Below are 25,465 nucleotides of genomic sequence, written 5' to 3' on the forward strand. Positions count from 1 at the left end.
GACACATGGTCATAAACTAAAGGGGGGGTAATGGTGGGGATGGGGGTAGGGTGGAGGGGAATGAAAGGGGGAATAGAACAACTGTAACAGCATAATCAATAAAAAAATTTAAAAAAACAGATTAGAACAGGAAAAAAAATTTTTTTTAAATCAAGAAAAAAAAAGATTCTGAGATGTGCAACACAAAGGCTATGAGCTTGAAGGAATTCTCCTTTCATTTTCATCTTGTCCACAATGTCTAATAAGTGATAAATTCTGACTTGTTCATTGCAGTTTATCAAATAATTATTTAATATTCTATTTAAAAAACAAGTATTTCCCATGTTACTGTAATTCATAAGGCCCGAGCCCTATCTTTGTATGCTGAGAACTTGGGCCACACCAGAAAGTTTATGCTAACACTGATTTATGGCGAATGCTTGTTTTCTTATACCTGGGGCCCTAAGACATGCTGTCAGTTTGACCACTGGGCAAGTGCTGCGGTCTCAAAGGCTGAATCAATCCCATGTGCACCACACGCTAAGGCTCTAAGGCTCAGGTGAACTTTCTCGGTTGGCGACACCTCATGCACGTCACACACAACTGCTGCATCTTCACTGGGAGAGGGCAACTGGAGCCTGTGCCTGGATGCTCTTAGACTCTGCCCTGTACAGCTCTTTCATTTGCTGATTTTGATCTGTATCCTTTTACTGTAACAGACTGTACATATGAATGTAATATGTTTTCTGGGTCTTATGGGACCTTCTATGAACCACTGAACCTGAGGGTGGTCTTAGGTATCCCTAACACGTTAAATGGGACAGGTATAAAAATATTAACTACTTGTGCAAGAAATAGTTAAGAAGCAATGAATTCCATAGTTGCCATTCTGTCCATTGTCAAATAACAGCATCTAGTATAATTACTTGAGGTAAAGATGCTTATAAAATATCTTATTTGAATGCAAAGTTTAACTTTAATTCAAACCTCCATCTCTTAAAGAGTTTTGGTTATTTTTAAAAAATCCCCAATAAGCACAAACATTTCAAAATAGGTTAAAATAAATTTTTATTAAAATTTTGTATTAAATGTTAGAAGAGATTAATACACAATTAACAAATCCTTTATAAAACAATTGCCAATTTTTACCCAATTGTAATTGTTTCTATGCAGACTTGGAAATAGAGTCTACAAAATATTTCTTTCAGAAAGCTATCAAAATGCTATTCTTAGGCAAAATAATGTTTAAAACTGAAGTCTCTGTGTGTAAGTGAGTGAGGTCTCAAGCACCCGTATTCTTTATCCCAGTGACAAAGTAATGGAAAAATGAACATTGAACTGACTGAGGAAACAATGATTAAGTATTCTGTAAACTTCTCAAATTTTTTATTACTTTCAGAAGCAGTGTCATTACAAGGTATCAATAATCATACTATGTACTCAAATAAAATGAATGTTAATGAAATTAACATTCTAGAAATAAAAATATTGTTGCAAAGAGGCACCCCTTGCTGTGAGATATGTTAAAGGGGTCTTTATTACGCTGAAGGCTCATGGTTTGGGCCGTAAAGCATACAGGAGACAGTCTCTTTACACAGAGTAATGATAACTTATCCCTTTTAGAAGTTAGTAACATCTGTTTAGTAGTGTTGCTGGTAAAAAAAAAAAAAAAGGAAAGATTCAAGTTCAAGTTCAACATATGATGGCAACACACAAAGTGGCCAACAGTTTTGGTCTTTGTGTGCAGGGGTGCCATCTACACAGTTTAACAAAGACTGACTTTTAATCTTCACTTCAAAAACCCACTTCTTTCCTGCCCAGCTAATACCACTCTAGAGAGTAGAATCCCAACCACCAACTTAAAAGTGATATGGCTCAATGAAGAAAATAGTAACTGATTTACATCAAAGATCTGGAAGCAAAATCAGTATCAAAGTATTTGAAATCACAAGGAATTTAAAAATACTTTGCAAATTTCGCCCTGAGCTGTGGATACTTTTGATATACAGCTGCTAGTAAAACAGATGCATCCCATCATTCCAAGTTGTACTTGTAAATGTTTATGATGCTTAGTGCTGAAAACAGGCAAGTTATGTCTCCCAACAAAGTGGTAGCAATTATGTTTCATGAAAATCTTTGGTGAGATGCAATCCTGCAGAAGCCACCTTGGTTTGCTTCTCCCCTCCTAATGCTCCTAGAATCTTCAAGTAATTTTCAGAGGGGAAACCACAAGACCATAATGAAGGACCAGAAGACCATCCTGCAAAGAAAGAAGTGTTTTGCAGTTATTTGAAAACTTGTTATATAAATAATCAAGTCAAAAAAATGGTCTGTTTTTCATAACCCAACACTAATGTGAAACTCTTGAAAAACAAAAAGGGTCCAACATAAATAAACTTGCTTTTTCACTCACCTCATCACCAAACACTCCCTGTCAACATGCCTTTTTAATAACTCTCAGGAGACAATTCTGAAACCACCAGGTACCCATAGTTAGTTCGGGTTGTTTATGGTTAAACAGCTGTCCAAAAAGAACTAGAAGAGATACACTTTTCTTTCTGCACAGACTACTTAACAGACCATCTAGGCATTAGGCTTCCCTAAAAAAAGACTCAATTATTATAAAGCATCATGGATCATCTGCTAAGAAATGAAATACTTACTTCCACATAAATGCAGCCCACTACCATTCTAAGTGAGAAAACTTTAGAACTCTTACCCATTTAATATACTATAATTTTATTTCCCTCTTAAAGACTGCTCAGTACAATTTACCTTTTGCTATGCAGAGTCATCACTATAAACAGTAAGTACACTGTATTGTAACACAGTGATGTCCTCAGTCAGGGATTGTTAGGCAACTTAAACCTATACTAAATGACTGCAGATTCCATACTTCTGAGTTTTTTTGCCTGTTTTTTTGTGGTCTATCCCCTATCTTGATATCAGGTCTTAATTCTCTGTGCTCTCACCAAGGCTGCATCCAGCAAGCAGTCCACCTTTTTAAGGTACTATTTCCTAATCTGTTATGAAACTAGCTTTAAAGAAAGACTCACTGGGGAAGTGTGCCACTAGCAACTGGCCTACATTGGGCAACAAAGAAGAGGAGTGAGGGTACGCATGCCCTGCAGTTCCAATCTGCCCTAACTATCCCTCATTTCCTTCTTTGCTAAGCCTTCCTGTGGCTCTACTTCCTCATTTCTCACTCACTACTCAACTCATTGCAATCTGGCTTCTGTCCCAGGCAACTCCAGTGAAAACTCACCAGAATTCTAGAAAAAGGTTCATAAATTCAAATGCCCACAAAGGCTAGGAAAGTAACATAAATGAACATGTTTATGAACATGTGTGTCAGGTATATAAATCAATATGTACTATTGAACATGTGCGTCAGGTATATAAATCAGTATGTACTATTGAGACCAGAAGGAAACCAGAACACATGCGTAGTTAAGAAATTTTAACTCAATTTAAAACACAGAATAGGTCAAATAAAGCATAATTCCATATCACGTTTGGTGCATGGACCATCAGATCTGTTCTGGACCAAGTAGCCTAATCAAAGTAAATGAACTTGTGATATGAAACAAATAGGATGATTCTATTAGCAATTTTAAATGATGACAAATTACATTTTAGATAATACTTTTTGCACACAGTTATATTTCAGAAAGGAACCCATCATTTGCAAAACAACATATTGATATGCAGAGATATAAAGCATAGTTTACAAGCTGTTTCAAAACCAAGGCCATATACAGCAAGCAATCAATCCACCTTTTTAAGGTACTATTTATACTTTATAAAATCAACTTTAATACATTTATAGAATCACATTTTATCATTTATAATTCAAATCTATATCTATATGTCTATTATATTTCTATCCCATAGACATATATGGAATATAAATCCATATTCTATCCATCTCCCGTTTGGTCTTCCTCCTTTCCTGCGACCTTCTATTTTCCCCAGCACCACTGTCTTTTCCAAAGAACCCCGCCTGCTCATGATGTATCTGAAGTAGGACAGCTTCAGTTTTGTCATTTTTGCCTCCAGTGATGTTTCAGGCTTAATTTGCTCGAGGGCCCACTTGCTGGTCTTTCTGGAAGTCCAGGGTATCCACAGAACTCTCCTCCAATACCACACTTCAAATGAATCAATTTTTTTCCTATCAGCCTTCCTCACTGGCCAACTCTCACATCTGTACATACTAACTGGGAACATGAGGGTGTGAATGACCTTAGCCTTGGTCTCTAATGATGCTGTGCTCCAGTGATCTTTCCTAATTCTTCCATTGCTGCCTTTCTGAGACTTAGCCTTCTCTTAAACATTGAATTTCCATACAATGGAATATTATTCATCCATAAAAGGAACAAGATTCTGATACATGCTAAACATAAATAAAGTTTGAAAACATTATGCTAAGTAAAAGCCAGTCACAAAAGACCACATATTGTATGATTCCATTTATATGAAATGTCCTCAATAGATAAATTCAGAGACAGAAGGTAGAGCACTGGTTGAGAGGCTGGAGGATGGAGTTTCATGGACAATGAATACTAACAGATACAGATATGGAGTTTCTTTCTGGGGTGATAAAAATGGTCTAGCCCTGGCCTGTGTGGCTTAGTTGGTTGGAGCATCATCCCATAAACCAAAGGGTCATGGTCAGGGCTCACACCTGGGTTGTGGGTTCAGTCCCTGGTTGGTGCACATTCAGGAGGCATCCTATGTTTCTTCTTGCATTGATGTTTCTCTCTCTCCCTCTGTCCCTCCCTTCCCCTCTCTCTAAGGTCAATGGGAATGTCCTCGGGTGAGGATTTAAAAGAAAAAAATATTTAAATTGATTGGATGATACTCTGACAACTCTGTAAATACAGTAAAATTTACTTTTTTAAATTTGTTTTTTAAAGATTAAAAAATTTTATTTTATTATCTTTTAGAGAGAGGGGAGGGGAGGAAGAAAGAGAGGGAGAGAAACATCAATGTGTAGAGAAACATCAATTGGTTGCCTCACACATGCTCCCAACTAGGGACCTGGCCTGCAACCCAGGCATGTGCCCTGACTGGAAATCAAACCAGCGACCCTTTGGTTTGCAGGCCGGGACTCGGTCCACTGAGCCACACCAGCCAGGGCTAGTTCGGGTAATTTTAAGAAAATTGAAGAACATTTATTAAAATTTCATTGATAACATGGAACTTTTTAATTTCACCAAGTAACATGCCTGTTGGGCACTAAGTAGGATCAAGTCTGAGCCCCACCTGCATCGCCGCATCCCCCAGTGCACGGCGGACCTCCCTCAGAGTCTGGTACCGCTCCAGCAAGTGATCGCCACAGATGATATCCACCTACAGGCACAAGGAGCACCAGATGCTTTAGTACCGCAAAACCCATGTGAAAAATCAAGAAAAATCAACATAATTATTTCCAATCTATGTTTTGGTATTTTACTTTATACTGATGAAACACTCTGAGGAAAGATTTTAGAAACTTCACAGGAGTAAATGACGTAAGCTGGAAAGAGCAGTGGAGGAGCAGGACACCAGCACAGTACGGCCAATATTTGAAATGATTTCCTTGAAACTCTGAGTACAAGTTAAATCACATTTGATGTATTTAGCGTAAGAAGGTGCAGAAAAGTATGTTTTTTAAAAATGTTTCAAGATAGAATGATTAAAAGGGTATACAGTGCTTAAAAAGGCAATTCTTACTTATTTGGTCTTTTTTTTTTTTTTTTTATCAATGTATGGTTGCCCTTTGTTCGTCCCCTGCTGGGAACTGGCCTGCAGGGAACCAGCCTACAACCCAGGCATGTGCCCTGACTGGGAATAGAACCGCGATTGTCTGGTTCGCAGGCCCGCGCTCAATCCACTGAGCTACACCAGCCAGGAATTCTTACTTATTTGAACAGTGCTCTTACAGGGTATATCCATTTTTCAATAGTGGAAGTCTGACAGTGGCAGAGTACATACTAAGGGAACTGTTTCATGGATGGAATAATCTTAATAAGGTCTTTTTAGCCCGTCAGTAATGCCAAAGCTCTAAGATAAATCTGCTGTTATATAAAATGCTCTAGAAAGAATGGTACTGTTATACAGTTGTATAGTATAATGTAGTAAGATTCCAGTATACTTTCTTGCTGGAAAAAAAAGCAAATTTTTAATCTTTTTTTGTCTTTCACTGAGTGCTTCTGTCCCATTGCCTTAAAATGGGATCAGGTCCTCAGTACTCTTACTACTACATATCCCTCCATTTGCTCCACCTCCTAAAGTCCGTACTTAGTTTGTGGCATGACACGTCCCCTTGTCCTCTAAACCACAGTGCCACCGCTGACTCTGATTTTTCCTTTTCCTTCCTTCTCACATGCAATCAGTTACTGTGTCCTGATGCTTCTTAGCTCATAATACCCTAGGCTTAAATCACCTCTTAACCAGATTTCCTACCTTCAAATTCTGTTTACTCTAAAAATTCTACACACTGTCAGCATGGTTGGGGAAGAATAACAAAAACAGGTGCATTTCACTGGACAGCCACTATGTACACCATATGTTATACTATGCATTTGACATGCTATCTCATGTAGCCTTTACTTTCCTGTGAGCTAGGTATCACAATTCCCATTTTACAGATAAGAGTACTAATAGGTGAAGGCATTAAACTTTCCTAAGGTCACAAAGCTAGTCAGTAGCAAAATCCGGACCTGAACCCAGGTCTATTTTTCTCCAAAGCCTAAGTGTCTGTCAGATGTCAGCAAACTTTCTGTAGAGGGCTAGGAAACAAGTATTTTAGGCTTTGTGGGCCACAGGATCTGTCGCATCTACTCAGTGTTGCCACTGCAGCATGAAAATCTGTGTACGGCTGTGTTCAAATTAAATTTTATGGATAAAAACAGGCTAGATTTGGCCCATGGGTCACAGTTTATCAACTCCTATGCTATCTCATAATGCACAATCCCCAATCAATAACAACTTTTGTGTATGCTTACCAGCTTTAAAATAGGCAGAATAAATAACCTGTTTGTAAAATGACTTGAAGGCAATGATAGATCTTTCACACAGATCCATGAAAAATCAAAGAATTTGGAAACTCTCATGCTTTTATTAAGTATTCAGCAATGCAGAGACCACTGCTCTTAGAAGACTTCACCACATAGTACACATTTATGATTTACTATATTTTTTTCAACTTCATTTTAACCTCCAAAGGTTGGCCAGTTACTGAAGTTTGATATGTATGGTTCCAGATGCTATGTGTGCATGCTGAGTTTTTTGTTTAAAAAATAGGATTATGCCACATATTATTATTCTACCAATCCCCCCTTTTTATTATTGTCTTTTCTGACAGTTGTCCCAATTTTCCCCCTTTGCCCTCCTCCACCCAGCCTACTCCAACCCCTACTCTCACAGGCAATCCCCACACCACTGTCCATGTCCATGGGTCATTCATACATGTTCTTTGACTAACCCTTTCCCCTTTTTTCCACCAGTCCTCTCCTCCCCCTGCCTCTGGCAACTGTCAGTGTATTCCATATCTCTAGTTCCATTTTGCTTGTTAGTTTATTTCGTTCCTCTTATAGGTGAGATCATATGGTATTTGTCTTTCACCAACTAGCTTTTTGCACTTCGAATAATAGTCTCCAGTTCCATCCATGCTGTTGCAAAAAGGTAGGAACTCCTTCTTTCTTTCTGCTGCATAGTAAGTAGTCCATTGTGTTAAGTGTACCACAATTTTTTAATCCACTCATCTACTGATGGGCACTTAGACTGTTTGCAAATCTTGGCTATTGCAAATAATGCTGCTATGAACATAGGGGTGCATAAGGTCTTCTGAATTGGTGTTTCAGGATCTTAGGGTATAGTCCCAGCAGTGGAATCACTGAGTCAAAGGCTAGTTCCATTTTTAATTTTTGAGGAAATCCCATACTGTTTTCTACAGTGACTGCACCAGACTGCATACCTGCAACAGTGCACTAGATTTCCTTTTCTCTGCATCCTCGCCAGCACGTTTGCTGATTCATAAATGACAGCCATTCTAGTTGGTGTGAGGTGGTACCTCATTGTCTCTGATGGCTAGTGATGTTGGCCATCAGATGTTGGCCATTCTATGGGCCATCTGTACGTCCTCCTTGGAAAAGTGTCTAGTCATGTCCTTTACCCATTTTTTAATTGGGTAAAGACTGTTTGTCTTCCTGGTGTTCATTCATCTGAGTTCTTCACATATTTTAGAGATTAAACCCTTGTCTGATATATCATTAGCAAATACGTTCTCCCATAGTCAGTTCCCTTTTCAAAATTCTCTATTTTTAAAAATAAAACTTTGCCCTGGTTGGTGTGGCTCAGTAGACTGAGTGTTGGCCTGCAAACCAAAGGGTCACCCGTTTAATTCCCTGTCAGGCACATGCCTGGGCTTTGGGTAAGGTTGTCATTAGGGGACACACGAGAGGCAACCACATACTGATGTTTCTCTCCATCTTTTTCTCCCTCCCTTCCCTTCTCTCTAAAAATAAGTAAAATCTTTAAAAAAACAACCCTTAATATACCATGAACATCTTTTGGAGTACACAGTTAGCTTTCTTTTTAGTAGCTACACAGTGTTTCACTGATTAGGAGTTAATATCCAAAATTTATAAAGAACTTATAAAACTCTACACTGAAAAAACAAATAATCCAATTAAAAAATGGCCAAAGGACCTGAATAGACATTTCACCAAAGACGACATACAGATGGCCAATAGACATGTGAAAAGATGCTCAACATCACTAATCATCAGAGGAATGCAGATTAAGACCACAATGAGATACCACCTCACACCTGTCAGAACGGCCACCATCAGTAAGTCAACAAACAACAAACACTGACAAGGACGTGGAGAAAGGGGACCCCTTCTGCACTGTTGGTGCAAATGCAGCCTGGTGCAGCTGCTGTGGAAAGCAGTATGGAGATCCCTCAAAAAATCAAAAATGGATCTGCCTTTTGACCTTGTAATCCCACTTCTGGGAATATAGCTGAAGAAACCCAAAATACTAATTCAAAAGAACTTAAGGACCCCTATGTTTATTGCAGGATTATTTACCATCACCAAGATATGAATGAAAGCAGCCTGACTGTCCATCAGTAGATGAGTGGATAAAACAACTATGGGACATTTACACAATGAAATACTACTTGGCCATAAAAAAGAAGAAAATTTTACCCTTTGTGACAGTGTGGGTGGACCCGGAGAACATTATGCTGGATGAAATAAGCCAGGCACAGCAAGACAAATACCATATGATTTCATCTACATGTGGACTCTAACCAACAAACTAAACAAGCAAAACAGAGACAGACTCATAGATGGAGAGCAGGATGACAGCTATGGGAAGGGTGGTTAGGGGGTGGAGGAATAGAGCAAAAAGGAAAAAGGACTCATGGACATGGACAACAGTGTGGTGATTGCAGGAGGGAGGCAGGTATAAGGGGGTTAAATGGTAATGATAAAATATAATAAAAAATTTTTTTAAAGAAACATTTACCTAGAGAGCCAAGAGTTGACAAAGAAAATTAAAGGTTGAAATAAACTTTTTATTGCTTTATTTCAAAATGCTAAAAGCCTTAAATTCTATGATATGAGAAAAAAATAAACCCATGTCTTTACACAATAAATTCAATTTAGAGCTCTGGCAACCAAATTTCTTAGAACACTAAATGTGAAACTTGTACATGATAATTGTGCTCTGATCAATATCTAGCCAGAAGATGTAATCTACAGCCTAGAAAAAGCCCTTTTGGGTGCTACTTTGGTTATTCTATATAATCAGGTTCAAGTCTTGTGACTTCTGCTTTTAGAAATAGTAGACTGTTAGGGGATCATTCCAAATTCTTTGTCCAGGAGTCTCTAAACAGTTACTTACTTTTTTTTTTTTAAAGATTTTATTTATTTAGTTTTAGAGAGAAGGGAAGGAAGAGAGAATGTTTCTCTCCCTCCCTCCCTGGAGAAACACTGATGTGCAAGAGATATATTGAACAGATGCCTCTTGCACACCCCCAAGTGGGGACCTGGCCCACAACCCAGGCATGTACCCTGACTGGGAAGTGAACCAATGACTTTACGGTTCACAGGCTGGCACTCAATCTACTGAGCCACACCAGCCAGGGTACAAACAGTTATCTACTTCTAAACAGAGAACTAAGAATAACCACGTGTATGTTATGGTTACAAGGTGATAGAAAAGTCGTATCTACTTTTCAGATGCCACAGATACAGCTAGCATTATGTAAAAGGAGTTACATTTTATTGGATTTAATAGATATTTAGTATCAGTAGAAATCGGTACTAAAAACACCAGCAAAACTTCAACCAACTTTAAAATATCTCTTAACTTACTAAACAGCAAATAGGTATTTTAAATAAAAATTATTCTATGAAATTTACACATGATGAATAATAAGAATCCCTTTTTATCCTGGCTGGTGTGGCTCAGTAGGTTGAGTGCCAGCCTGCAAACCAAAAAGGTTGCCAGTTCAATGCCCAGTCAGGGCACATACCCAGGTTGCGGGCCAAGTCCCCAGTTGGGGGAGTATGAGGCAACCAATAAATATATCTCTCATACATCAATGCTCCTCTCTCTCCCTTCCCCTCTTTCTAAAAATAAATAAAATCCTTTAAAAACCTTCTTAATTTGACTAGTGAAAAAGTAAAATTATATAAATGTGCAATTTCACTGGCCCATATTTCTAGACCTATGATTATATTTATAGTTTGTGTTAAAAAATACACGAGGGTTGAGGTTTTCAATAAGAAAATATTACATAAATTGAATGGGAGACTGTTTTTCAATCCTTAAAAGACTAACAGGGTCTACAATAGAGAGATCTACACTTTCCTAGGTGTCCTGTAGATGGTCATCAATGGCAGTGAGATAGACAGTGAGTCAACCGTGACTGAAGGTGGGGTGGGCATCCCTGTGCACCAATATCAATGAGCATAAACAGTATCATAATATGGTACGACCAAAGCCACTGCATGAAATCCTAGAGAGAATCCTTGCTTTACTATGCTAAAGGTAATCTTGCAACTTCACCTGTCCTTTTACACACATGTACCCTACCTGACAAGCTGGATCAAGATCCATCTTTCTTCTGAGAAATTTTTCTACATGCCCAATAGTTGCTTCTCCTGAAACTCGGACAAACTTCTTTTCCAGTGGCTACAAAAATAAACAAACAAATAAATAAGTATTTTCAGATTAAATATACACAAAATGTATAAACCTTAAAGCAAATTTTATAGCAAAGATGATTTCACAGATTTATGAAAAAACTACTATACAATTTGAGTTAGCTATTAAAGATTTCCTGCTTAGCTTAACCTCTCTGAAAAGTATGTTAACAATTTTTTAATAGAAAGGCTTACTGGTTTATTTTACTACCTCATCAAAAAATAAAACAGAATAAAATTTATTAACAGACTATTCAAAATTAAATGTCTAAAGCCTGGTTGCTACAACCAAAAAAATCTGAGAAAAAAAAAAACGGAGGAGGAATTGCTAAACAAAAAAGAATGTAAGGGCTATAAATAAGAGGTGTATCAACCAATTATAACATATGGATCTTATCTGGATCCTGATTTAAACTAACCTATAGAACAACTTTTACAAGACAATGTAAGAAATGTAAATAGTATATAGATATTTGATTAAGGTATTACTGCTAATTTTTAAAAATTTAGTTTCACTATTATGTCTGTGAAAAGTCCTTATCTTTTAGAAGCAAATGGAGTAATTTACTGAGATGTGCTTCAAAAATACATGGGAAGAAGAGACGTGGTGAAGGCAGAGATGAAATGACATTGGCCATGAGTTTATAGTTGAGTGATGTGGATGTACATGGGCACTCATTTTACTGTTCTGTCCACTCTTGTGTGAGTCAGAAATTTTCTATAAGAGGACTTTCTTTTTTAGGTGGAAAATAAAAAGAGTAACATCCAGCCTGGAATGCTACTCTATGTGGCTGGAATCTGATCTAATGGTCTGAGGTAACAGGTGGAGAGGCCACAGGGTTTTTAAGTAGAAACTAATGCTTATCCAGCCACACTGAGAAAATTTTAAGAATACTATCAAATGCACAAGAAAAGCTGGGGTGATTAGAGATAAAAGGGTATCCTTTAGAAAAACTTGAGCAGTGTTTTCCTAGCACTACCAGAGAGGGAACCTAGAATGGCTACCAAGAGGACCGAGGTGGGTGAGCCACATGCATTTTCCATGTAACAGTGCTCAGCTTCCTTAGCTGGAATTTGGTTTCTGAAGATCTTTCCGGACAACAGAGCTATCCCGTATCACCACAGCATAGCAGCTACGACAAATGTTACATGCACGTGCTCCAGAGACAAGCAGACTGCCTGGGTTTACAGTCAGTTCTGTCCTTTTCTAGCCGCAAGTCTTTGGGCGAGTTGAGCAAGTCTTTCCGTCTCCACATTTCTGTTTGTAAAACAGGAACCTTCCTTATAGAATTATCTTAGGAGAGTAATATGATGTATGTAAATAGCTATTAATACTTCCTGGCACACAGTGAGCACTAAGAGTTGTTGCTAATGAAAGACCATACACTGCATTTTATTGTCATGTTTCTGTCACCCCCTTTAATCTAGAACAGCTCTGACACTTTATTTTTGTTTCATGATACTGACATTTGGTATGACACGTGGCCATGAAAGACATCTTTTAAGAATACTGAAATATTTGCAGATGAGGTAGAAAAATGACAGGGATTTGTTTCAAAATACTGGAAGTGAGTAGATGAGGATATAAGACAAAATGAAACTGGCCATTAGTTTATTGGTAAAACTAAGTGATGGATACATGAAGGTTCTGTCTACTTTTCAGTATGTTTAAAGTTTTTCATAATTAAAAAGTTTTAAGGATGACTCCCAGGAAAACTTTTTAGGACTAAATTACTGCTTTGTGAAATGCTTTTAAACTAAATAAATAGGGTTTTTGATTTTCATGCTACAGATCTACATGGTGAAAAGTTTAGTAACCAGGAATCATTCTAGTCAGATATATTTATTTAAACTCAAAGATAAGGTATAAACACAGCTTTTTAAGTAGTAGAGAATACTGAGCTATAACATCAAAATCTGTAACCAGAACTCCATAAAAAGTACAAAATTAAAAGGAAAACAATAAGCTTGCCAAGTAACAAGTTGGGGCAGGTTAACCTGAGCTAAAAATGTTACATGAAAATAAAATTTTAAGCTCACATTTAACTCTAAATGCCAACTATACAAAAAATGCTTTGAAACATTTCTTATCACCAATTAACATAGCTTTTAGCTTTAGACTTTTTAAAGTTACCCACCTATTCTTCCTTAGACTACTGTTCTGAATTAATAACAAATCCCTACTTAATAACTATTTTCTCATAAAGCTATTTTATGAGATTAAATGTACTTCATATTTCAACAATTTTTATTTATAAAACACTATTTAATGGAAGACAATCTCCATATGAATGCTAATCTGATTCTTAAATGTGTGTTACAGGGTCCTCTCGTAAAGTAAGTGAAAACTAAAAGTAAAATACCTTAAAATGTCCCGTGCCTTCATTAGCACTAAAAAATAAAAGCAAAATTAATCAACAAACTATTTCAAACTATATATGAAATCACATAACACAGAAAAATAACATGAATACAAACATTTGAAGAATATCAATTTAATTTTAAAACATAGTCATCTAACACTTTAGAAAATAAACAAATGTAGTTAATTGTAATTTCTGCCACCTAGTGGTAAAGAAGACAGTAGTATTTTATAATACTTTGTGTATTTCAGTAATTTCTTTTCTTTTTTGGTTGCCTTTTATTGGAAAAAAATCATTCCATAATCTGTTCATTTTCTGGCAAAGATGTTAGAACTTGCAATAGTTTTTTGGTATAGGAGTTTCTAATTTCAGAAGTATTAAAAGGTGTAAGGTTTGGGCATTATCAAAACTGCCATATGTTCTTGCACGGGACCTGGTTAACGATGAAGCTTTGCACGGTGCACTGACAGCTTTGGGGAAGTCATGGTTACTTATTAGAATCTTCTTAACTTTTCAGTATATTCTTCTTTTTCTTTTTAATCCTCACCCAAGGACATATTTATTATAGATGCTACAGAAAGAAGTGGGGATCAAACCCACAACCTAGTTATGTGCCCTGACTGCGGACTGAACCTGCAACCTTTTGGTGCATGGGACGATGCTTGGCCAGGGCAGAATATTCTTAATATTTAGATTTCCCCACATGTAGCAATCTAACTTTTTCCAGGTTCACAATTAATGTGTTTTTTCTCTATAGTAACCTTTATAAGATAGTTTTAAAAAAAAAGCCAAGTTTATGTATTTATTTCTTGCATTTGAAATACTCAATGACACCCTTGGCCTGAGACTCTTTGCCATAGTCCTTAACTACCACACAACTGCAACCAACCACTTTACAAAGTTTTCCCTCTGTTGATTTTACAAAGGTTGACCAATTCCGCTGGTTTCTTGTTGTCATCAACCTTAATTAGGCTGATCTGGTGTTCAGCACAAAGGGTCTCCACCAATTTGACATATAGAAGCTCATCAGAGTTGGAGGCAAGCACACAGAGGTGCATCTAAGGCTTTGGCAGCTCGGGGAGCCAGGCCACAGCGGGCGAGGGTGGTCTTCAGCACAGCAGCTCTTGTAAAGCAGTCCTGACATCCACCACGCCTCCAGCAGCAATGCCTTTCCTAGGCCATGGCAGTGGGTTATGGGTGGAGCTGAATCTTGACCACACCCAAGCCTCCACCTCCATGCAATCCCAGAGTGGCAGAGAAAAATGTACAAGATAGATTTATAATTTTCATATAGTGACAATAGTTTAGACATGTTAGGACTACCACATGTTGATTCTTACAACAATCCTGGGAGTTGCTATTAAAACCCCCAATTTAGAAATATGGAAACTGATGATCACAGAAGTTAAGCTATATCCCAAGAATTATATACCTTGAGTTAGATTCTTCAAAGCCTATATTCTTTCTATACACACTCTACTGCCTTTTTGAAGTCATTGCTTTTTATAGTCTTCTACTTTAAACATAGAAAGTGAAGAAGAGAAAGAAGTGCAAGACTATCTTAAGATCACAAGACGTGCATACCCAATTTAGCAGGGAAATCTAATTTCACATTCCAGTAGTTGAAAAATCACTGTCCACAGGCTCAACCTACCTCAGCTGTTTTGATCTTCCAGTTCCAGTAGGGTCACCAGCTGGACCAAATGTGCACTTGTACTTATATCAGGTTAAAATTCATCTGCCACCTGTCCCCTGCCCTGAAAGAACTTCCTATGGGTTACCCTTAGTAGCCTGATTTTTATGGTAAAAACATGGAGATTTAATCTGGGGACTGGGGACTTCAAAAGGACTCTTTGCCAAATGAAGCTCTTTCAAAAGGACTCCCTGTTGCACTGAAAGCTTTTTTTCCCTTGATCATTTGAAAACAGATAAAGGACTATAATAAAAGGCAGACTGACTACCCACCATAATCACCAAGTTTAATTCTACTGTTTCACAGATAGGGAAGCTGAAGCTCTGGGAAGTTAAAAGTTCCATGAGGAAAAGGGTCATGGCTGACTTATTCAAACTATATTCCCAGCAGCTAGTAGAATGCTATGCTGGTACATGGCAGGACCTTAGTAAATATCTTGTGAATAAACAAAATGCAATTCGTCTAAGTTTACAAAGGTAGGTAACAGAGGAGCTAGAACTGAATTCTAGATCTCCTTATTCCTACTGAGGGCCCTTTTTTTCTTTTTTCAGGGCACGTGTCAATCATGTAACAACTTGGGCAAATGGTAATGACCACCCTGAACACAGTGGTCAAGTCTCCCTCATTAGGAAAGCCTGTAATGCTTAATTATTGGTTTCTGCTGTGAGCAAAGACAAAGAATGGTGGCACAACTGGCACATATTTGCCATGTTTGCATTACTGCCACTTTTCCAAAGTACATCTCTGCTACTGTTCAAAAAAGGTATACAAATACTGATTGTCCGTACCTATTGTGTATTAGTGAAGATTACATTTCCCCAAAATAATTTTTTAGAAATAGAAATTCCTTTCAATTTTCAAATTTTCCTTAGCCTTATGAAAATCAAGTTACATGGTAAAAATGCAAATGCAATGAAAAGTAAAACTTCCTTATTCTAGACGCAGGCTCCAGTGACCTTTCCTAGAAGCAACTGCCATTAACATTTTCCTACTGTCCTTTCGGAAATGATCTATGCATTTTAAAAAAAGGACTCTCACCACCCTTTGTATAAAAACATAAATCGGCACATGCAACATATTCTCTTCTGTATCTTGCTTTTTCACTTAAGACACTTTATAATCATCCCATGTCAGCACATATATTATTACTACATGGCACATATTCACATGCTATATATCACTGTTTAGCTTCTTTTTGGACATTTAGATTGAAACACATTTTTTAAAAAGATTTTATTTATTCATTTTTAGAGATAGGGGAAGGGAGAGGATCATCAATGTGTGGTTGCCTCTGGCACACCCCCTACTAGGGACCTGGCCCACAACCCAAGCATGTGCCCTGACTATGAATTGAACCAGCAACCCTTTGGTTCGCAGGCAAGTGCTCAATCCACTGAGCCATATCAGCCAGGGCACAAGATCATTGGTGATGACCAAAACAGTGTAAGCCATAGTTATGAAGTATCTATTACAATGAAAAATCCCATAGTGCCACAATTCCCCACTGGCCAAAGGAAAATGTTGTCTTAAACAAAGAGTGACTATTTGACAAAGGGACAAGTGTCAGATAATGCTTACCACTTTTGGGGTCATTTTTCTTTTTTTTAAAGTATATTTTATTGATTTTGCCATTACAGTTGTCCCATTCCCCCCTTCATTCCCCTCCACCTTGCACACCCCCCTCCCACCCACATTCCCCCCCTTTAGTTCATGTCCATGTGTCTTAAGTTCTTTAGCTTCTACATTTCCCACACTACTCTTGCCCTCCCCCTATTTTCTCCCCATTGTCTATGCTACTTATTCTCTGTACCTTCTCCCCCTCTCTCCTCCTCCCACTCCCCTGTTGCTAATCTTCCGGGTGATCTCCATTTCTGTGGCTCCATTACTGTTTTAGGTATCCGCTTAGTTTGCTTTTGTTTTAGGTAGTAACTGTGAGTTTGCTGTCCTTTCACTGTTCATATTTCTTATTTTCTTTTTCTTAGATAAGTCCCTTTAACACTTCATATAATAAGAGCTTGGTGATGATGAACTCCGTGAACTTGACCTTATCTGAAAAGCACTTCATCTAACCTTCCATTCTAAATGAAAGTTTTGCTGGAGAGAGCAATCTTGGATGTAGGTCCTTGCATTTCATGACTTGGAATACTTCTTTCCAGCCCCTTCTTGCCTGTGAGGTCTCTTTTGAGAAATCAGCTGATAATCTGATGGGAACTCCTTTGTAGGGGACTGTCCCCTTATCTCTTGCTGCTTCTAGGATTCTCTCCTTCACTTTTATCTTGGCTAATATAATTATGATGTGCCTTGGCGTTCCTGGACTTCCTGGAAGTCTATTTCCTTTGCCAGACTGGGGAAGTTCTCCTTTATTATTTGTTCAAATAAGTTTTCCACTTGTTGCTGTTTCTCTTCCCCTTCTGGTACCCCTATAATTCGGATGTTGGAACACTTAAAGATGTCCTAGAGGTTCCTAAGCCTCTCCTCATTTTTTTGAATTGTTTCCTCATTCTTTTGTTTGTTTGTTTCTTTCTTTTTTCTGGTCCACTCCATTGATCTGAGTCCCAGTTTTCTTTCCATCACTATTGGTTCCCTGCGCATTTTCCTTAGTGTAGCCTTCATTTTTTCATCTAATTTGCGACCAAAATCAACCAGTTCTGTGAGCATACTGATCACTAGAGTTTTGAACTGTGCATCTGATAGATTGGCTATCTTTTGGTCACTTAAAAGTACTGTCTCTGGGGTTTTCATTTATTCTTCCGATTGAGCCATTTTGGGGCAGGTCGAGCCTGTTATGTATGAGGGGTGGAGTCTTAGGTGTTCACCGGGGCAGGTCAACCCAGTTGCTGGGTTGTGATGCTGTATATGGGGGCGGGGCTAGAGAGGGAACTATGGTGCCTGTTCTGCTCTCCGTCGGATTTCAGTCCCCTCTACTGCTTCCCACAAGCTCGCACCTTTTCAATTGGTGCTTTTAGGCTTTATTCCCTGTCCCTGGGGCCCTGGGTTGTGCAGTCTGTCTTGCTGCCCTTTCTTGCCTAGTTTATCTGCGTGCAAATGTGTGACCACAGTCAGCACTGCTCCGCCTAAGCTCCCAGTTCTGGCTGCCACTGCCTTTTCCTGCCAAGATCCCTCTCCCCCAGGTGCCTACTCCGCCCCTCTTACCGGTCTGGTTGAATGGTTATTGGACTTACCTACAGTTCAATTTTCTGTCTGTTCTGGTTGTGTTTTTGTTTCTAAATTTGTTGTCCTTAATTTTGGTTGTGTGAGGAAGCACAATGTTTCCACCTATGCTTCCATCTTGGCCGGAAATCAAAACACATTCTTTAATTAACTAAAATTGCTGGTTTAAAGTTTGGTATTACATGGTTTCTTCTCTTTCCTTCAAAGAGATCTTTGTTTCATCATATCAACCACTATTATGTGGGCTTTGTGGTTTTTTGCCTCTTAGAAGTTCTTGATTTCAGTTGAGAAAACAGGCTAAATACATAAATAGATAAGTACAACACAGCACAAGCTACATACTAATTAAATGATACAGGCAACCAAAACTTATAAGGAGGAAGACACTGAGAAGTAAAAGTCACCAGTGACATAAAATGGGAAAATCTAGATTTTCCAAAAAGACATCTTAATTTACGCTGCAAACTGATGCAGGTATGTTGAAAACTACAGTTTGATATGTGCCAAACGGTCATGATGGTGTGACAATGGTACACTACCACGGTGCACGCCATGCACCACAGTGTTTAAATGACACAATCTGGATGAATTAGAAAGATGTCCAACTGCTCTAGAAATCAATCTGGCAAAACCAAGTAAAGTTGAAGACAAACATACCATAAGATTCAGAAAATCTACGTAAACTCTTAGAAAACTAGCTCATATATATGCAAGGATATATGTACAAAAATATTTAAAGTAACATTGTTTACAATAGCAAAAATCCCCTGGGAACAACTTAAAAATTCAACAATACAAGAAAAGATAAATTATGGCATGTTTAAGGAAACACGAGGCAATGAACTAAACATTTCAACATGGATAAATCACACAATGCTAAGTGAAAAGGGCAAGTTGGAAAACACTGTGATACCGTTTCAAGTTTTTTAATTAACAAAAAAACAATTCTACATATTGCTTAGGAAGAAATACTTTTGGCAAATATATATATATATTAAAAATGCAGGGGAATGACAATCACTACTTTTAGGAGTGTGGTTATTAAACTCTAAGGGAAGGAAGGGTGAACAGGCAGAGGTAGCCAAAACGCATCTGCAAGATTAGCATGGTTTATTTCTTAAGTCAGATGGTAAACATGCAAGTGGTTACTAGACCTTTTTCTAAGTCTTAAATATTTCATAGTACTTTTTTCAAAGGAAATCAGAAAAATTTGATATTACTTGAGTTCAGGAGGATTTCATAACAGTTGGGACTCTAAACATTCTTTAAGATTAAGAAGTAGAGAGATTTAGGGTACTCACCCAATGAACTCTAATAATAAAGACATATCAAGTTCAGGTGGAATCCGAAACACTGATTCTAAGACTTTCTTAGATCTTCCTTTGCTTGAAGGGACTGGCTGTGGAACAGCTATTTGGTAGCCAAACAAAAAAGCTGAGTCAGAATAAAAATTTTTATAAATTGAGACCTTTGAAAAATAATTACATGGATATTATAATTACGTTGACCACTTAAAAGATCATAAGCACTCAATCTCCTTTTCTTTAAGAGCATCAGCTAACCTGTCACAGCCAGTGAAATAAGAGGCAAGCCTGGGGACTGCTCCACGATGGAAGGCAGATGCGTGTGGCTGGCTCATCAGGGCCACAGAGAAGGCTCATCGTAACAGTGCACAGCTGTAGATGACCCTTAACAAGCATGATGTGCCAGGGAGCTCAGAAGCACGTTCAGCACTTTACATGCATCATCTCATTTAGTCCTTGTTGTAATCCCATGACATAGGTACTACTGCTGCTTTTTGTAACTGTCTTTAAAGAAACTGAGATTACAGTTTAGTGAGGTTAGGCAATTTGCCTAAACTTATCCACACTGCAAATAGAAGAACCAGGATTTAAACCCTAATCTAACTTCCATACTGTGACATCATCATAAAAACTAATGTTTGAACCCTGGCTGGTGTGGCTCAGTGGATTGAGCACTGACCTGCGAACCAAAAGGTAGCTGGTTCAAAACCCAGTCAGGGCACATGTCTGGGTTGCCAGCCAGGTCCCCAGTTGGGGGTATACGAGAGGCAACTGATAGATGATGGACATGTCTCTTGCACAGTGATGTTTTTCTCCCTCTCTTTCTCCCTCCTTTCCACTTTCTTTCTAAAAATCAATCAATCTTAAAAAACAAACAACAAAAAACTAATGTTTGAGCAGTTACTATGTTCCAGGCACTGTTTTAAGTGCTTTGTATCGAGGAAGCTGAGACAGTGAAGTAATGTGTCAAAGTCACAGAGCTCAAGTGGTGGCCAGAGTCAAACTCAGACAATCAGCTCCAGAGCCTGTACTCCTTACTTCTTATGAACAATAAACTGGATTACACTTCAAAATTCGAATACCTTCAAAACCTTTCTCTCTGATCATAAAACAACCATTACCAAAAAGAACCCCAAAGGGAGTAAGTTTTATTGTTAGTGTTCTTTAATCTATAAATATATTATAGTACACACCCAAACTTACCAGGTTTAGGTACTTCTAGACCTCTTTCTTTATAGAAATCATGCATTTGCTTTTTTTCTCCTAAAAAATGATAAAACACAAACTAAATTATACTTAAAATGTAACTAGGAGAGTCAGCAGAGATTCTGGGGTTCACAACTATGTAATAAAATAAACTTACTTTCCTCTAGATTGATCACTAATTTGTACACTATGTCTTGTAACTGTCGGTCCAACCTAATAAAAGGAAAGGATGGAGAATACCTCAGAATTCAGAAAAATGCATTTGGTACAGAGTGAATGATACTCTTTGTAAGTACTGTTTTCTCTTGGAAGTGGATACTTCTCAGAGGCAAGTTACTTTTAGGTAGCACTCATGGTTCTCATCTAAGAGAACCTCAAGGTATATGCAATCAAAAGCAATCAGAGATCCTCCCACGGTTTGCTTAATTGTTCCACACGTGCTGTTTTTATTCCCTTAATAAGAATGTGAGTTTAAGGGCAGATACTGTTTTTTGAACTTCTGTGTATCATCTGCAAAGCACTTGTTTATAAAGGAAGTAAAAACATAGCAGTATTTGCTGAACAAATACTAAATTACGGCAATTCGTGTTTAATATCTTTCTCTCCTTAGGAAACTGAGCATGAACTGAAAATCTGATTAATAAGCCACAATGACCTAAGAGACTATTCTAAAGAGGCCAGTTGTTTTAGGTATTACTTGTAGAAAATAGAATTCTAAATATACTGAAAATGACAAGCCTAAACTGGCCTCATTAACTTGAATGATAGAATTAAAATCCTCAGGAAAAAAGAACTGTGTCTTTTTTAAAGTCCCCAGCAGATATCACAGTGCCTGGTACACGGTAAGTACTCCATATGCATTTTTTTAAAAGAATAGGTAGCTACCTTTCTTATAATATTGAGATAGGTCAGGCATTTAATCCCCAAGACACCACTTCAAGCTTTCAGAAAAAGTATACTTAAAATATAAATTGTACTTATATTCCTCTTACCTTATGTTATAAAGCGGTTGTGTCTGATGTACTACTATGTTGCATTTTGGACATCTGTTGCTATAGTAAAAATGTCTTACAATGCAGCTTTTACAAACTGTTGAAAAAGAAGATGTTTAAATCAGGATGTTTTCGAGACATTTCAAAATTTTAATTATTCATAATGTGAATAATAAATGTGAACTGTATGCTTACATGTATGAAGACATTCTGTAATGGTCGTTGCATCTATTAAGTAACCTTTGCAAATGGAACACAAGATGTATGGGGTCAGCTCAGAGAGATTAATCAGGCGCTGCAAATGCAATGGGAAGAGTTTTAAAACACAAGTCCTTGCCTTCTCAAAATTTAAAGCCAGAATCCCAAGACTTCATTATAACCAATATGTGACTTAATCTGCATCAGGAGAACATATTACGGTACCGCCAACCCTTCAAAATACTGCTGGAAAATACAACAGCACGACATAAATCGATGTTTCAGATACATCCCATTCTTTTGGATATAGTGCATATTGCCAGATGACGAGCATCTTACTTTATAAATTACTTTAAGAAATGGGCCAACTTTCCAGATAATGGTTCTTAAGTTTATTAGTTCTGACTGGCTATGTGCATTACTACCCAAGTCGATGAAGTGTGCACTGCCACATCCAAAAAAGGAATCTTCCCAATAAGAGACTAACTCGGTGGCAGGAGCACGGGACCCTCGGAGCCTGCTCGCCCGGCAGGCAGTAGCTCCAGTTCAATAATCATCTGGAAAACCAGTCGGTCCGGCCCGGACAGCCTCGGGGATCTGCAGGAACCTCACAAAACGACTCCGCGAGGAATCCGGGCGGGACGCAAGGCCAGCGCGCGCCACCCGCCGAGGCGGGCGAGGTGCGGGGAGGCGGGGCGCGACGCCGGCGCCGCAGTTCGAGCGGGGCCCCGGCGCGGTCGGCAGGGTTACCAGTACCTCTTCCTCGTCCTCTGATTCCGGCCGGCACCCCTCCAGCCTCAGCGAGAAGTGGCTCATCTCTTCCTCCTCCTCCTCCTCCTCGTCTTCCTCCAGCTCCTCATCCTCCTCCAACTCCTCGTCCTCGTCCTCGAAGCGGCCCCTCAAGCGGCCCAGGCTGCGCTCCGGCTCCAGGTCGGGGGGCCGGGAGCCGGAGCAGCCCGGAGCCCCCGCCTCGGGCAAAGGCGACGGACCCTCCTCGCCCGCTGAGAGCGCTGGGGTGAGGGCAGGCGGGGAGACTGGAGGCAGGGGCGGCGCGGCTGCGGCTTCCTCCACCCTGGCGGCGGCCGCGCTAGCCCTCGTCAGCACCGGGACCCCCTCCATGCCCGGGTCAGTGGCCAGGCGAGGTGCGACCAGGCGGCTGGATAGCGCGGGAGTTCCTCCTGCCACCTCCGGCGCCACGCGCAGGCGCGGGAGCGCTGCAGGGCCCGCTGGGAAATGTGGTTCGCAGGCCTCGGCTCAGACTCCCGCGGGGCCGCTCAGGTGTGTAGGGGCGGAGCTTGCGGGCCGCAGCTGGGACAAATCTAACCCAGTTTTTCTTTTGACAGGCTGGAGTCCTCTTCACTGCCTTTTGAAAACAATGAAATTGGCACCATTTCAGACAGCAATATTCGTCTGAATCGACTGATGGGCAGAGCACTGAACTAGGTGCTAAAATCATGTTGCATTACGAATAATGATTTCGATTTGAGTGCCAATTAGGCGTTTCTTCCCTCCAAGTTTATTTCCATTAGGGAGTATGAAGGTTGTATTTCGAAATATGTTAAGTGTATTTACTTGGAGGAATTAAATCTTGTATTGCCGTAGGATGGAAATTTAATCACCGTTCCAAGACCATCCGTGATTCCCCATCACATAAAGGAAGCTCAATTTAGTTCAGCAAACATTGATCAAGGGTCTACTGTAGCAGGAACTGAGAGCTACCCGCGCACCCCATCCTCACCCCCGCAATTTCATTAAGAGAGAGATTTGGAGTTGGTGAACTTGATCCCTGCTGACTAAAATAGTGCTAGCTAATAACACGATGCTTGCAAGCCAGCTTCCGCGATGCGTGGAAGCCATCGTGGCTTCCACGATGAAGTGCAAGCCACTTCATGAGTGAAGTGTTCCTTAATGAAATAATGCTGAGGGCGGCAGCGGGGGGTGGGAAAACATTTGAGAGAGAAAGTGTTGTCGCTGAGTAAAATTCATGCTAATCTGGGAGTGATATACATACTTCTTAGGGAACTGATGGGGAAAGCAAGTCTCTATGTTTGTTCCCGGGACACTGCCCCTGGACTAGACCCGAACTCTTCCTCTGCAGTCCCTAAAGCCTGGTAAAACCTGAGATACTAAAGGTGGCAAGATCCGAGAAGAAATGGAAGGAAGAAAATGTCTCCTACATAGAGCATTGTAGATCCTGAAGAGTGGGGAATGGGAATGGGACTGCGTATTGAAAAGTTGGTGGGAGAGAGAAATTGAGACAGACCAGACACCTAAGATACTCTCCTAGAAAGGCCTAAAACAGGAAGAGCCTGTATTAATTGGGAGGAACTGAGTCTTGTATTACATCAGATAAAGTCACAGCTTCTAATCTCTCAACACTGTAAGAGCTACATGATAAAAGAATTGCTTGTGCTGTGCATTGTAATTATATAATTTTGAAGTCATGAGGTGAACATATTAATAATATTACTAAAGTGTTTTATGTACAGAATGTGAAATATTGAAAATCCCCAATTTTTTAAACAAAATCTAGAATTGCGTATTTTCAAAGCTGGCGAGCTAATTGATCTATGAACTTTCAGTACTGCTACTGGGTGGTGGCAGTTTACTCAGTGAACAGAACTATCATCAGGCTTTGTCAGTCCTGTGTTGTGATGACTAGTTTTAATGTTAACTTGACTACATTCAATCACACATTTACTGGGTATTGCTGTGAAGGTATTTTGTAGATGTGATTGACATCTACAGTCAACTGACTTTCAGTAAAAGATATTATCCTCTACAACTTGGGCAGAACTCATGCAATCAGTTGAGTAAAATGCAGCATCAGCTCTTGCCCAAGAGTTTCCAGGCTGTAGGCCTGCCCTGCAGATGGCAGACCTGCCTAGCAATCCCCCACAACTGTGTAAGGCAATTCCTTGCAATAAATCTCTGAATAAATAAGTAAATCCTACTGGTTCTTCTCTCTGGTAGAACTCTGACTGATACATATGGTAGATGGTGTAATTATGTGATGTTTGCAATACGTGAGGCCTTGCAGCTTGCATCTCTTCCATAAAATGAGAATTTCTTGTATCTCCATTGAGATCCACATGTGTTACAATATTCAGGTTGTATTTTGGGGCACTTACCATGGATTTTTACATTTTGACAAGGCACCCGAATTGAGTCATGCCCTAGATTGAGCCAGACTTTTTAGCCTGGATGCTAACTTATTAGAAGATAAAACAGCAAAAGTGGATCTAGCACAACCAGCAATTGTACCCCACATATCATGATTAGACTGAGAGAGATGCTGTAGAACAGGAGAAACATCAGTAGTAGAGATATTTGGGGTGGGGGAGCTGTTTTGATA

General features: G+C 39.2%; 1 protein-coding gene and 1 pseudogene across 1 annotated transcript; both read right to left on the reverse strand.

Annotated features, from left to right (window-relative positions):
• Nucleotides 1-1,030: 1,030 nt before the first annotated feature.
• On the reverse strand, nucleotides 1,031-23,304 carry PCGF6 (polycomb group ring finger 6). Its single transcript, XM_037159494.2, has 10 exons — nucleotides 22,867-23,304; nucleotides 22,108-22,207; nucleotides 21,913-22,009; nucleotides 21,078-21,133; nucleotides 20,918-20,977; nucleotides 19,712-19,820; nucleotides 13,547-13,574; nucleotides 11,074-11,172; nucleotides 5,245-5,331; nucleotides 1,031-2,239 (listed from the first exon to the last, which is right to left on the reverse strand). The coding sequence occupies exons 1-10, from the start codon at nucleotides 23,227-23,229 to the stop codon at nucleotides 2,183-2,185; spliced, it is 1,056 nt and encodes a 351-aa protein (XP_037015389.1). The 5' UTR covers nucleotides 23,230-23,304; the 3' UTR covers nucleotides 1,031-2,182.
• LOC119059695 (40S ribosomal protein S12-like) lies at nucleotides 13,748-16,832 on the reverse strand (annotated as a pseudogene).
• Nucleotides 23,305-25,465: the final 2,161 nt, after the last annotated feature.

Source organism: Artibeus jamaicensis, unplaced genomic scaffold (assembly GCF_021234435.1).
Source record: "Artibeus jamaicensis isolate MK-2021 breed Jamaican fruit bat unplaced genomic scaffold, CSHL_Jam_final contig_490, whole genome shotgun sequence".
In the NCBI taxonomy this organism is placed as follows: Eukaryota; Metazoa; Chordata; class Mammalia; order Chiroptera; family Phyllostomidae; genus Artibeus; species Artibeus jamaicensis.

Bases quoted from the DNA above. Each gene is read 5' to 3' on its own strand.
- PCGF6 (XM_037159494.2), bottom strand. From the start codon at position 23,229: ATGGAGGGGGTCCCGGTGCTGACGAGGGCTAGCGCGGCCGCCGCCAGG. The intron at 13,575-19,711 runs GTGAGTACCCTA...TTTATTTTTTAG, and splicing joins TTATTATTAGAGTTCATTGG to TGCTAATGAAGGCACGGGAC. The intron at 2,240-5,244 runs GTGGGGCTCAGA...CTTTCTTTGCAG, and splicing joins TGGGGGATGCGGCGATGCAG to GATGGTCTTCTGGTCCTTCA.